The following is a 13,763-nucleotide window of genomic DNA, read 5'->3' as shown; positions in this document are numbered from 1 at the left end:
AATGCATTTGAAACACATACTGTTTTTATTAAATTCACCTACTATTGGATGCACCTGAGTGATGGATAGAAACACCTTGGTGGCTAATAATGAGCTAACTTAATAATCAGTTAAATTAACAAAATATAAGTGATTGATTCATCAATGATTTGTAACAGTAATAAGGCACAGCTTAATTTGAATATCAATTTATTATATTAATGTGTGTTGGTTGGACAAAATAAGCTATTGTCTTGGATTTTTTCAAAGAATTTTTAAAAAGAATACCTCTCTTAAGAATGACCTGAGAACTTAAATAAAAGATGTGTTTTGTGTCATGTCTGGCTTATATTTTCATGGCTATTTTATTGTGTATTGATGAAATCTTCACATAGCCAACTTCAGTTACTTTAGGGTTGTAGTGTATGTGATGGTGGCTTACCACTGCAAAGTAATAACAGTTTGTATTCTATTTTATACATATGCTTCATAATCAGACTTATTAGTAGTCACATTATTCAAGTATTTAATAAGGGATTACATTGCATGGTAGACATACTTCAGCTTCACTCAACAAATGCTTTCATTTTGACCTGGCATTACTACAGTATTTTGATTAATCAAGTTACAATTATGTGCTCATTTCCACATGTTAAACTACTATATGAATGCCCAGTATATTAGAAAAATTCTAAATACATATTACAAAAGAGTATATTTGATGATCAAATGGGATATTTTATTTTGTATTTCATTTCAACAGGTGAAAGCTTTTAACTTCTCTGTCACTGAACAGCAAATTGAATGCCGTGCACCACTCAGCTTCACCAGAACCCCATTTGCCAGACTCAGTCTGTTTCAACCTCCCATGACAAGGATGAGGTGTTGAATTTTGGGAGGCAGGGTGGCCAACATAAAAGAAAGAAAACGAAGAGGGTTAAGTCTATGTATCTGTGAAAATGTTTTTCCAAAAGGTTACAAAGTTATCAGCCACACATATCATTTAACTTTCTATATAGAGTAAAGAATAATTTACTGTCAGTTGGTAAAAACATGGTCAAAGAAGGCTTGCTGGCCTGTTGCTGCAAAATTTCTAATTTAGCATATAGATGCCATAACATCCTCATGATGGCGGTCTTGCTGCTACCTCAGGGCTCTTAATTCTCCTTGATTCCCTGGAGTTCAGCTATCTGTTTCCTTTCACTCTAAAGCAGCTTCTTACTGAATCTACAATGTCCCCTGTTTCTCCTTCAGTGGGAAGGTAAGAGGATGTTGCTCAGCACATGAGGAGCCCTCAGAGTGAGTTGACTCGGGGGAGGAGAGCCCAGTAAAAAAACCCATTGCCAATGTTGAGGGGCCAGGCTGGAGGGTGCCTGATATTGAGGGGCTCAACCTTAAAGGAAAGGTGTGGTGTTAAAGCACATGTGTCTATGCCTCCAGGGATCCCTTTCAATGCCTCAGGTGCCAGGATGACCAAAACTTTCTCTTCCACTGCGGTCAGAGGAGAAACAGAAGTGGTACCAACATCAGTCTTGTTGGCTTCTCACTTATGTGCTGCAGCCCTCCACTATGTGATACTGGCAATGTCCTTCCACTTATTCCTTACCTCTTCAGGGCTTCACTCATATCCATAGCCAACAGCAATTACTTTTTACCACCAATTGGTAAGGCTGTTTTTCAGTTTTGAGAATAGCTGCTTCTGCTTCTTTATTGCACCTCTTCCAGAAGAACTGTAATTTTGGCCTTGAAAAATTGTGGCTTCGGCATCATGACTGACATCACATAAATGACTGCATGGCAATTGGGCTTAAATAGGCAATTATCTTGAGCAAAATAAGCAACAGGTGCACTACAATAAGTTACAACAATCACTATCACTGTGTTTATTTATGTAAATGTGTTTATTAGACAATTTAAAAACTGATTATTTGTTTTCATTTAAATTGTCTTGCTTCAATATTCAATAAGAAAATAAAAATACTTTTACAAGAAATCGTGAACTATAATCGTCATACCCTTTGGGATAGAAAAGAGTACCTTTTTCAATATGTGTGTATATATACACAGAGAGACAGCGTCAAAAACGTGCTCTTTTCTGATGATATCACTGTGTATGACGACTGTAGTATATTTACATTTATGCATTTGGCAGGTGGTTTTATCCAAAGCGACTTACAGCGCATTTGTCTGTATGTGCGTGTGTGTGTGTGTGTGTGTTCATAACACACACACACACACACACACTCTTTCTCTCTCTCTGTCTCTCTCTTATATATGTTGTATTGCGTCACGAATCGTTTTTAGAACGTTTTGAAGAGTGTGCACGCGTGCTCGAGTGCAATCGCAAACTAGTGACGTACGATAAATATCCACATAAACTAAACACACCAGCAGCTATGAGACATGTATAAATAAAGCGACCCCAAAGGAAAAATCAGAGGCTCTACCATGTTCATTATTTATACAGTGTCGTAGGCTACATTTAAATTACGTTCCTGTGGAGACATCTGCTTACTGAAAAAGCATGTAGGGTAAAGACCAAACCAATAAAACAGCACATCTAAACGTGCAGATGTGTATTCAGCAGCTGTCTCGCACTAAACGGCTTCCCAGAGTCAATGCGACGATTTTGATATTCTGTGTAAGCGGACGTTATTATTCCACCCACCGCGTAACGTCATTACGAAAGCTCTATGTTCTTCAACGAACGGTTCAAACGATGGATCTGCGACACACTGCGATACCACGGTTTCGGGAAATAGTCGTGACTAGTTAGTTGGTTTCTCCAAGGATGCAGCGTACTATAGTTAAGCAGTGAGCTATACGTCGTTGTACGGGAAACCCACCCCTGATCAATTACAGTTTGGAGAAAAGCCACATAATTACTATCCGGAATAAATACACATTTTTAGATAATACATATTTATATAATAGGCTACAGTTTGTAAAACCGTGTGTTTATGCAACGGTGTTCACTCATATTAGTCAGACAGAAACATTACTGGCACCCAGGAATTTATTTCGACCCTCTCAATTACAGCTCCGACACAGAATCTATATAACCCCACGGAAGGTTCCTACAAAGAGCAGTTGCATACCGCGGAATGCACAACGCGAATTCATACAGAATAAGCTCTTATAGCCCAACAAATGAACCTCATACTAAAGAAAGTGTCAAACATTTTAACATTGTTTACAACAAACTGCTTATGCTTTGCTTATTTTCGTAACAGTGGATTGGTATATTGTGTTTCTCACTTTTACAGAAGGACAAGCACAGTTGTACAATGTTATCGTGTTTATTTTTTTTATTGATCACGGTATATTATATACGACTTTGTGAAGTACATTCCATCTTCGTAAGGTGAACCACAACAACAGTACACATACGGTTTTATTACATTTTCACAGCCACCATCAGATCTGACAAAATGAAAAAATGACTCACGCATGGCTATTCTTTATAATATAGATTCGTACACGTATTATTTTCAGTATTATTCAATACAATTGAAAAGGTCAGTATTAACCTAAATACCACACGCCACCGGTAATTTTATGCCAATTGAAATGTTCTCTTTCTTTCTTTCTTTCTTTCACATAGGAGCGTGTACGTTATCTGTTGCGGAAGAACACTGCTGCTTTTATACGATTCTCAAAATGTATTTAATGCTGCATGAAACGTCATACATTTAGAATGCATAGCTATAGTACTCCTGTATGTACGCAGCCCTATTTATAGTTTCTTAATTCACAAATTATAATTATCATGTCCAATGGGAATATTTACCATAGAATTGATAATATTGTTATTTTGATTAATCTCCAATTATTATTATTCTTATTTCTTCTTCTTCTTATTGTTGTTGTTGTTATTATTATTATTATTATTATTATTATTATTATTATTATTATTATTATTATTGTTGTTGTTGTTGTTGTTAAGTTGTTGTTACTACTACTACTATTATTATTATTATTATTATTATTATTATTATTATTATTATTATTATTAATGTCGAGCAGGTTATGGATCAGAAACGTAGACAATATAAATCTTGCTCGAAATGCTGGGCATTGTGAAATTATACAATTTTCTCTTCGATATATTCTGTACAATTATGGCTGACCTACTTGAAAAATATATATGTAAATGCATCTTTATATGATATGTTACACACACACACACACACACACACACACACACACACACATATATATATATATATATATATATATATATATATATATATATATATATATATATATATATATATATACTACCCGTCAAAAGTTTAGACACACTAATTCTTTAATTTTTTATTTTATTATAATAATAATAATAAAAAAATAATAAAGTCATCAAAATTCTGGAATAACACAAATGGAACTACTTGAACTATGCTGAGATTAGAAATACAAAATTAATCAAAATAATTAAATATTTTCGCATCTTCAAAATAGACACCCTTTTTGCCTAGCATTTCCAGAAATGTATTCTTGGCATTTTCTCAGCCAATTTCTTGAGGAATCACTCTGAGATGCTTTTTAAACAGTATTAAAAGAGTACCACACCTATGCTGGACGCTTATTGGCTGCTTTTCAGAATATTTAGCTCCAATTGATCCATTTAAAAAATATACATTTTTGTAAATAAAGTGTTAGTTTTCTAACGAAAGAAATGACTATATTGGCACACTTATATTTTTGTCTACAACACCATCATACACATTCAGATCAAAAGATTTGTAAAATTATGAGAAACATTTCAGTCAAGTGTCTCCACATTTTGACGGGTAGTGTGTGTGTGTGTCTATATATATATATATATATATATATATATATATATATATATATATATATATATATATATATATATATATATATATGCACGCTATTATTTGCGTTTATAGTATAATGTCAGTGTGTATATTTCATTTTATTTTTTCGGGGTTTGTATGTGAATATGTTTATAGGTTTGTTGGTTTTGTTTGATGTCGTCGAAAAACTGGGGACATTACATTTAAGAAACATTTTTTCTCTCAACTAATCGTGTATGTTGTACTTGAACGCTTCAATGAGACCTTCCATTGAATGAATGAAGCCAGAAATACTGCATATACCTCCAATAACAAATATAGCGACATCAAAAAAGACTTGGTGCCAAAGCAACTTCCTCCAAAGCAGCTTCAGGTGAAAGAGACTAGGGAGGAGAAAACACAAGCCCGCGCCCGTCAGGCTGCCCGTTAACCCCATGAGTAATGCGAAGTGCGGAACGTATATGGCCATTAACATAGTGAATACCACAAGGCCACATCGCAAAGTTAGACCCCAGGATTTAAGGCGCCCGTCTCCTCCATAGCAATCTGGGAAAAACGCACGCCGTCCATCCTGAAAAAAACTCTTTTCCAGTACCTCAACAGCAGCAAAAAACGGCAGCGGATATGACAACAGGGCCTTAGACACTAGGAAAATGTTGACAACGGCCCTAATACCAGACGGCAAGTTGTCTGTGATAACTTCTTTGGTTTCGTCTGCCCACGTCAGATACGCCACTAAAGCAAACAGGCCTTTGAGAATGCATGCGGCAATGTGAGTCCAGTTCATCATGCAGTGGAACTCGCTAGGTTTCTGCATGTTACCCTCCAACGATGGCAAGAAAATCTGCGATGTATAGCTGAAGACGATGATACCAATAGATATAGGGAATTTCTTCACGTCGATGTAGAACTTAACCTTATCCCAGGCCCAGTCTCGTGCTCTCGACAGGCAGTAGGCTATCACAAGTATGTTGATCACGAAGTGAGCAAGGGTGCAGAGCAGGCTGAACTTGGAGACGGCTTTTAAGTTTTTGAGAAAGGCGCAAGGCAGAAGCGCGACGGTGGCCATGATGGCCCATGACCTTTGGGAGACGGGGAGGTTTGGAAAGCTGTTATACATTAGGTTACCACTCACTACGACGTATAAAATGCAAGTCATGACGAGCTCAATTATCTGGGCTACATTCACGATGTGACCTCCTATTGCCGGAAATCTGGGCGCGCAGCAAGCATTGGCAATGTCAACATACGAGTCTCTCACTCTCACGAGTTGTCCGTCTTCGTTTTCTTCATAGAGGCAAGCGATAAGGATTTTCCCTGTGTAACAGCACACAACGGCCGCGAAAATGATAAGAAAAAGTCCTAGATATCCGCCGTGGAGAATGGCGTATGGTAACCCAAGTACGAACATTCCCTGTGAAAAGACAAATGGTTAAACGTCAATACAATTAAAGTATTGAGGAAAATATCTGCTATTTGGTTTGTAGGCCTATAACGTTGTGCACTGGGTTATTCGTTAATCACGATCACACAACTTTTCGGTGAGCTCGTTCGCTTTGTTCGAAGTGATTCACGTGCATGCGCGTGTCTGATATATCAGCCTATAGCTGAGCGCGCGTTTGAACTTTACCAAATCGTCATCAACGGAGATCACAGAGTCACTGAATGACGCAGAGGACGTTTCCTTTAGAGGTGATTAAATTTGCAGGTTGTCTGTGCGCGCGTTAAACGAATAAATAAACGCTCTCTAGTTTGTAAAAAGACCCGTACAGATCCTGGCTCAAACACCCTGCATTTATTTTCATATATCCAACAGTTTTATGCATAACCGAAACGCAGTGCACAACGCATTAACTTCATTGTCATGCACATTTAAGATGATAGATGATAAATAAATGATAAATAGATGTAAATAAGATTTGTCCCGCTCCCAGGATTATAATAAGATCACATTTTGACATGACATTGTATAGATGTCTCCATTAATGTATGCAATTAATTACATTTTTATGTTCCCTACTCGGCAATTATTTCATATTTAACCGCAATGACCACATGAATCATGGTTTTCTTTTCGATGTTTATATGTTGTATTGAACAAAATACAAACATCGAAAAGAAAACCATAAAATCGGAAGCCCTTATAAACCTTACCTGAATGGCATTAGTGACGTTCCATCCTGCCTCCCAAGCAGTGATTTTCGGCTTATCTGTAGACCCAAATTCGCTGCAGATACCGCCATCTTTTGACACAGAGGGTGGGGGACCTGTGCCATCTCTCTGGTAGTGACTGTCCCCTTCCATATTTCCATCTCCCACGTTATCGACGCCGACTTCTTCCCCTATTTCCTCATTTTTTAGAATGTCCATCTGCAGTCCTTGCCTGTGGTCATAGTCCAGATCGTCACAGGCTGCGAATCCCAGTCCTTCTTCGTCAGTGGCAGCCTGGAAGCCCATTCTGGCGAAGAGACCACTTACCTTCGCCTGAGATTTATTAGTAACCGTCGAAGCTGCATTGGACAGCTTGTTGGAAATCTTGCTTCGAATTAATGTAGCCATATTTTTTTAGTAAACGTTAGAGCAGTTTCCCAGACACTTGCGTAAATCTTATATATAGGCTAATACTTTTAGTTATGGGAAAAGGTTTTTTGTTTGCACATGCAAGGAACACGGCGAAATATTCGTATTCTTCGGTTTAGGCGTTACCTTCCGTTTTCGATGAGAAAGGGCGAGGTACGTTTGATAATCCAGTGGATCATGTCACCTTTATAGGTCGATGTTTGTCGTCTGCATCGTGGATCGCCCTTCTTTCTTTTTCTACGAACCGTCGCGCATGTGACACGAATTTCTATTCGGACCGTGCGTAAAAAGGCTAAATCGATGGAATTTTCTGTTGTTTGTGGCAGGCACTGTTCTTTCGTGATCGCTAATGATGTCACTGCAGCACGGGAGAACCTGAGGGTGGTGAGTAGGAGGAGGCACGTGTCACCGCCAGTTTGCTAATGCGAGAAAAAAAAAATTGTCGCGCACGTCTCCAGACTGGAGCGCGCGCAGCCTCCCCGCAACAGAAAAAAAGAGATTTGGTGCATTTCTGGAGGAGGCGCTTACAGGATCCCAACCTCCACCCTCTTCTTATAATACACAGTATACCTTATTCTAATATCCAATGACTGTCTTTACGTCTTGCATAACTTTATGTATAAGCCTATATAAACAGTGACAACGGCAACCAACACGTCGAACTATCTTTTAATTAATGAACTTTAAAAAAAAAAAAAAACAGCAATATTTCCATAAAAAAATACGGTCTCGATTATTTGAGTTACTGTGATATTTTGAATTAAAATTTAGAACAATTAATTAACATAGCTAGCTTAGTTTAACAAGCTTTGCGCAGGTTTTGGAAAACAGCTGTACTTTACAATTCATGTAACTGATGTACTTTCTGCGTTGTGCATGTCCACTGAAACTCATTTAGAGCCACTAGCTACAACAACAATTGCCTTTTCTAAAAATTCATTTTCTGTCGTATCTAAATTGGAGTTTACTCATGGTTTTAAAGACAATTTGGACATATTTGGACAGAAAACTCCGTTGTTGACTACAGAAATATTTAAAAATATTTCTATAATATTAGCTGCAACGGATTTTTTAACCGACGCTCTTCTGTCATAAATAACAGGAGCCTATGCACTTATTTATGATTTTAATTATAATTCACTTGCATGCATGTTACAACAACAAAACAAACAATTACAAGTAAATTAATTTTACTTGACAAATTATTGAATATCAAAAAGAATATCAAAACATATTTAGTATCGCGAGATATTACTAATATTTTAAGCAATTTACGAGCACATTGCCTACTTCTATAATTCTGGGTTAAATAACGAACGTAATTTATGTGTTGGGTATTTATGGATCGTTATTTCAATAATTTTGAAAAAGTACAAATAGTGGTTTTATGAAAAAAACGAAACAAGTGTATTTTTGGAAGGACTAACCCTGTAGAATTGTTAAGGTCGATGCATACCAAGTAAATTCTTGAAATTAATTATGAGCTGAGTTTAACAAAATCATTGTAGTCTAATCACCAGTAAATGGTAGAACGATGGCAGTTAAAACTGTCTTAACTTTAGATGCTTTTGGAAAATTTCCCCTTATTGCCACCATGAAAATGACAGCGACCATGCAATAATATACGCCGTATAATGCTGCATACGCCGAAATGCACCATATTCTTCGTTAGGGAATATTAACGGAACATATTATACACTAGCTAAAAAAAACCCTGATTTCCAGTTTACTGATCTCAAGCAGTTACAACGGCATTACCTTTGTATCTTCTTATTCTCCCATGACTGTCATTTTCGGTTCGGTCGAAAGCGGCATGTGGTATTTGTTCCTCGCTTGGAATGGGAAGGAGGGAGTGCAATCATAGCTGTGTTATCAGGTTACTACAGACTTTCTTAGTTTTGTACTTACAACTCTTATGTAATATTCTGCTAATATAGTTTTGAAAAGAAAAAGACCAAGGCCAAAAGACACAGCATGGAGGTCAGTCTATATCAATCGCCGCAAATGGGCAGACAATACTACTACTACTAAAATAATAATAATAATAATAATAATAATAATAATAATAATAATAATAATAATAATATTTAATAATAATAATTATAATTGTTATTATTATTTTAAAATACTTTATTAAATTTAACTTCAACTAAACTGTTTAAATATTCCTTTTTCTCAGTGACATTTATATCTTGTTATTTCGCTTTCTAACAGCGTATTTTGCTTTCCAGATTTTAGTCGCTTTTACGCGGTCAGCTGTTTTGTTTTTAGGCTAAGTTGTCGAAAAGGAAATCAGCAAAATGAGCATCGTTGTAGGTAGTCTGTGTTACAATAAACATCACAGTCGTACAAAGGGGCGGGAAGCAGGGGTGTGTGTATTCTGTTGGGGGCGAGGGGTGGTGGTGGGGGTTGGGGATAGTGGAGCTGGTTGTCATGGTTGTCATTTGCGGTGAAGGGGCTCGAGCACCTGCTCCTTTGCGCTTTGGTGTTCATAGCGGCTTTATTTAGGCTACTAAATTACTACTACTGCTATTATTATTATTATTATTATTATTATTATTATTATTATTATTAATAATAATAATAATAATAATAATAATAATAATAATAATAATTATTATTATTATTATAAGAAGAAGAAGAAGAAACTTTACATTATTAAATCGTATACATTATATATTCAGTAACTGATGAAATTACTCCAATTCATTACATTTATTTAATAATAAATGTATTAAATTCATTGAGGATGACATTTGTGACGTCACACAATTTAATAATAACCTTATCCCAGCCAATAGGCTATTATATAGCTAGAAACCTTTTCCAGAGAAAAAGTAAAATAGCTCCACAAAGTTCAGAACGTTAGTCGGGTATCACTGGTTGCTTCAGAAGTTGCAACCTGCAGAGAGCTTATGAAGGACATAATTAACCAAAACAACAACAGCAGCAGCAACAACAAAAGGGCTAATGTTTTTAACAGTTGTTTTGCGCTGGCTGGCAATCCCGGACACCTTTGTAGATTACTAAACAGCACCACTAAATATTATACAAAATTGATCATAATTTAACACAACCGTAGTTTTGTTATAGCATATAATATTTTACAGAACTATTACCCTAGTATGAAATGCAAATGAAAGAGCTCCGCTTATGGCCCTATTTGCTGTGTCGCATTACTGTTGGTGTGAGCGGTGATTACAGAACACCTAAACTGTGTCTAAAACGGTCACTACAATATTTTGTTTTCAAATCTGAAATACTGGGGGTGCCCGAGTTCCATAACACACACGGAGCTGGCGATTATGTAACAAATGTAAATAAGAATGCACATATATAACCTACATTTATTTTTGAAAGAAAATATATTTTAGCACTTTTTACTTCAAACGACTAGTTTTTAACTGTTTTTAACTATATTAAATTTTCCAAACAAGTAGCTTTCCTTCAGAATTTATAGGAGAAGCAGCCAGTAAGTGCTCTGTCTATTTGGAAGCTCTAAAAAAAAGCCTTTTGGGTGCCTCCTTCGAGAAACTGGTTGAGAACATGCAAGGAATCATCAGGAATACTGTTGTATGCTGAATATTTTAAAATATAAAATAGTTTGTCAAGCAGAAAAGCAGTGGTTTGGTAAGGTTTGCATTAATATTTGTCGCTATAGTTTATAGATTATAGTGTTTTTGATGTTCTTGATACGTGTGCCTTTTTTTTTAGTTTGAGCACATACTAGTCTATGAAGTTCATACTTTGAAGGCTCCATTTGTGGTAATCTCTATTGGGGTTTGCCATTGCTAATATGTTTCTGAGTGCAAAATATAATTTTGCAATTTTCAAGTGAGAGAGAGAGAGAGAGAGAGAGAGAGAGAGAGAGAGAGAGAGAGAGAGTGTGTGTGTGTAAAAGCCAAGCATGACAATGGTCTCACAGTGCCGCTCAGTAATGTAGAACTAGTATCATTTTCAATAATGTCAGTCAGTATATTAACTTGCAGAAAGATTATGAAGGACATTACAAGGTCAGGGTATTTGTCCCAGGAGCCCTTTCTGCACACATTCTATCGCTCCCATACGACACTGATTTTAACCTATTTTACAACACAAAACAAAATATATGACTGCAGTTTTTCCCCAGAGAGTGATCCCAAGAGTGCTCTATGGCTCTCATTCTGCTGAGTTGCCTGAATGGAATCTGCCATGATTTAATGGTTCACTTGATCCTGGATACCATTGTTACTTTATCCTCGATCAGTAATCTCTTACAGTTTCCTTTAACTCTCTAAATAACAAATTAATCAAATATGGAGCTAAAATGTCAGTTAAAATCCCAATAAGTGAGAGTCCAGGGCACAATCCCACCCCCAGCACAACCATTTTCTCTGTAGCCATTGCTGTTTTTCCCATTACACAGTTGACTGAGCTGGATGAGCCTCATTGTCACCCCCTTTTCTCTATATTAAAAATCGTTTATTGACTTTCATGATGCACAGACAGCATAGGGTGTGAAGAGGTTTAACACACCATATGATATCCAGGCAAGGAAAAAAATCATCACCTAATTAAAATTCAAGCTTGTCCTTTGAATTTTGCATGCATAGAAGTGTGGTAACTTAAATATGCCTAGAAAGAAGAGGCTATATAGCCTCAATGGCAGAACATAAAATGCACAATTAAGACATAAACATTGGCAAATGTGTGTAAAATGCTTTTGTAAAGATGTTATATTATTACAAGTTTTATATATAATTTTAGTAAGCATATTTGCCTTTGTTTCTGTTTTTGAGAGACTGTGATGTTCCATTTGTACCTGTTATGTACCTTTTTTTTAAAACAAGAAAAACACTAGCAGGCTTTAGTGCCTTCCTACCTGGCAGTGCAGTAAATCAGACAATAACACATAGCATGCTTCAATTAGAATGAATATATAAAGATTTGTGTTTCTGGGGCATAAGGTACTTCTCAATTAGCCAGTCAGTACACATTGGTTGCTCTCTGAATCCATTATGATTTGCATTACAATTACATCTACATTATAAAGCTCATTGGAAAATCTTTGTTAACACAAGTCTGTCAGATACATTTCTTGGAAAAGATTTGTTGTTTTTCCTGTGCAGTCATTTTCTCGGTAAGAATAAACATTTATTTTATTTTTTAACAATTACAATTGAGATCAAAAAGTAGTATAAAAATCTGTTTATTTTCACTAATTTCACAATTTAACTGTTGCTGTAGTGATGAGGCTGAAATAAAACATTCCTATTTAGATAATTTTGATCCCCTCATGTAAAATTGTGCTTTCACACACACACACACACACACACACACACACACACACACACACACACACACACACACACACACACACACACACACTATAAAAATACTCAAAAACCAAGGAGAGTGAAATCCAGGTGGTTTTGTGGTGACCACTTAAAAGCCTTTTCATTAGTCCTAATGGGATTGTTTAATGGTCTATTATGAGTTCCCAGGAGAAATGCAGCTCATATTAACCCTGTTCATGCTGGTCTTTCCATGCCATCATAATTCAGTAAACACATGGATCTATGGCAGCTATGAATGACAAATTATGAATTTAATAGTGAGAACAAATATTAAGTAAAACAAGAATTTTCACTTTACATTTTTAAGCAAATACTATGCATTTTAAGCACTTGCAAACAAAATGAAAATTAATAAATACAATGAATATGAATATTTATTAGAAAACATACTCAAAGTAATGCACTTCTGGACTATATGTCAACTAAAGGAAACAACTAAACACACACACACACACACACACACACACACACACACACACACACACACACACACACACACACCTAAAAGAAAACCCTCATTATAATCTTTGTGTGTTTTCTTCATTTCATTCATTTTAATATCACTCATGCTTTATTTCAGTGACCTATATTTAGCCCTACTTGTGCCATGGCTTGTCCAGATTCTGTCTCACCCTTCCCCTACACCCCTCCCCCTTCCTCAGCAAGCCCACCCACTCCACCCCTCCTTGCGATCACATTAACATTGTAATTGCCTGTTAGCCCTTTTTTTGAACACACAGAAAACAGGGCGGGTCTTTGGGGACCTGAAGCCTGAGGCTTACACAATGAACACAGCAATCTGTTTCCATTTTACACAGATTACAGCTACAATTTTTAAGCATAATAAACTGAAAGAGACTGTATATTTATTTTTACCACCTTGCTGTTTGCTGGCATTTTACTGCTGAATAACATTTAGATTTTGTAAAGAATTTCAACATTTAATTTTCAAATAAAAAGTGTTAAATTCTAAAGTGCATCTATTTCTTTTCATTATGAAAAAACAAACAAACAAACAAACAAAAAAAAAAAACAGCAATCCAGAATA

General features: G+C 36.1%; 1 protein-coding gene across 1 annotated transcript; it reads right to left on the bottom strand.

The window, feature by feature from the left end:
* Positions 1–4,265: 4,265 nt before the first annotated feature.
* On the bottom strand, positions 4,266–7,854 carry slc32a1 (solute carrier family 32 member 1). Its single transcript, XM_017480849.3, has 2 exons — positions 6,954–7,854; positions 4,266–6,213 (listed from the first exon to the last, which is right to left on the bottom strand). The coding sequence occupies exons 1-2, from the start codon at positions 7,356–7,358 to the stop codon at positions 5,026–5,028; spliced, it is 1,593 nt and encodes a 530-aa protein (XP_017336338.2). The 5' UTR covers positions 7,359–7,854; the 3' UTR covers positions 4,266–5,025.
* Between the last annotated feature and the right edge of the window lie 5,909 nt (positions 7,855–13,763).

The sequence above is a fragment of the Ictalurus punctatus genome, chromosome 12 (assembly GCF_001660625.3).
Source record: "Ictalurus punctatus breed USDA103 chromosome 12, Coco_2.0, whole genome shotgun sequence".
NCBI classification, from domain to species: Eukaryota; Metazoa; Chordata; class Actinopteri; order Siluriformes; family Ictaluridae; genus Ictalurus; species Ictalurus punctatus.
The sequence above is the reverse complement of the archived record's forward strand: the minus strand, read 5'-3'. Positions and strand labels throughout refer to the sequence as shown.

What these genes read in the sequence shown, in the direction of transcription:
- slc32a1 (XM_017480849.3), bottom strand. Translation starts at nt 7,358, where the DNA reads ATGGCTACATTAATTCGAAGCAAGATTTCCAACAAGCTGTCCAATGCA. An exon ending in ACGTCACTAATGCCATTCAG is followed by an intron (nt 6,214 to 6,953) that starts GTAAGGTTTATA and finishes GTCTTTTCACAG; the next exon opens with GGAATGTTCGTACTTGGGTT.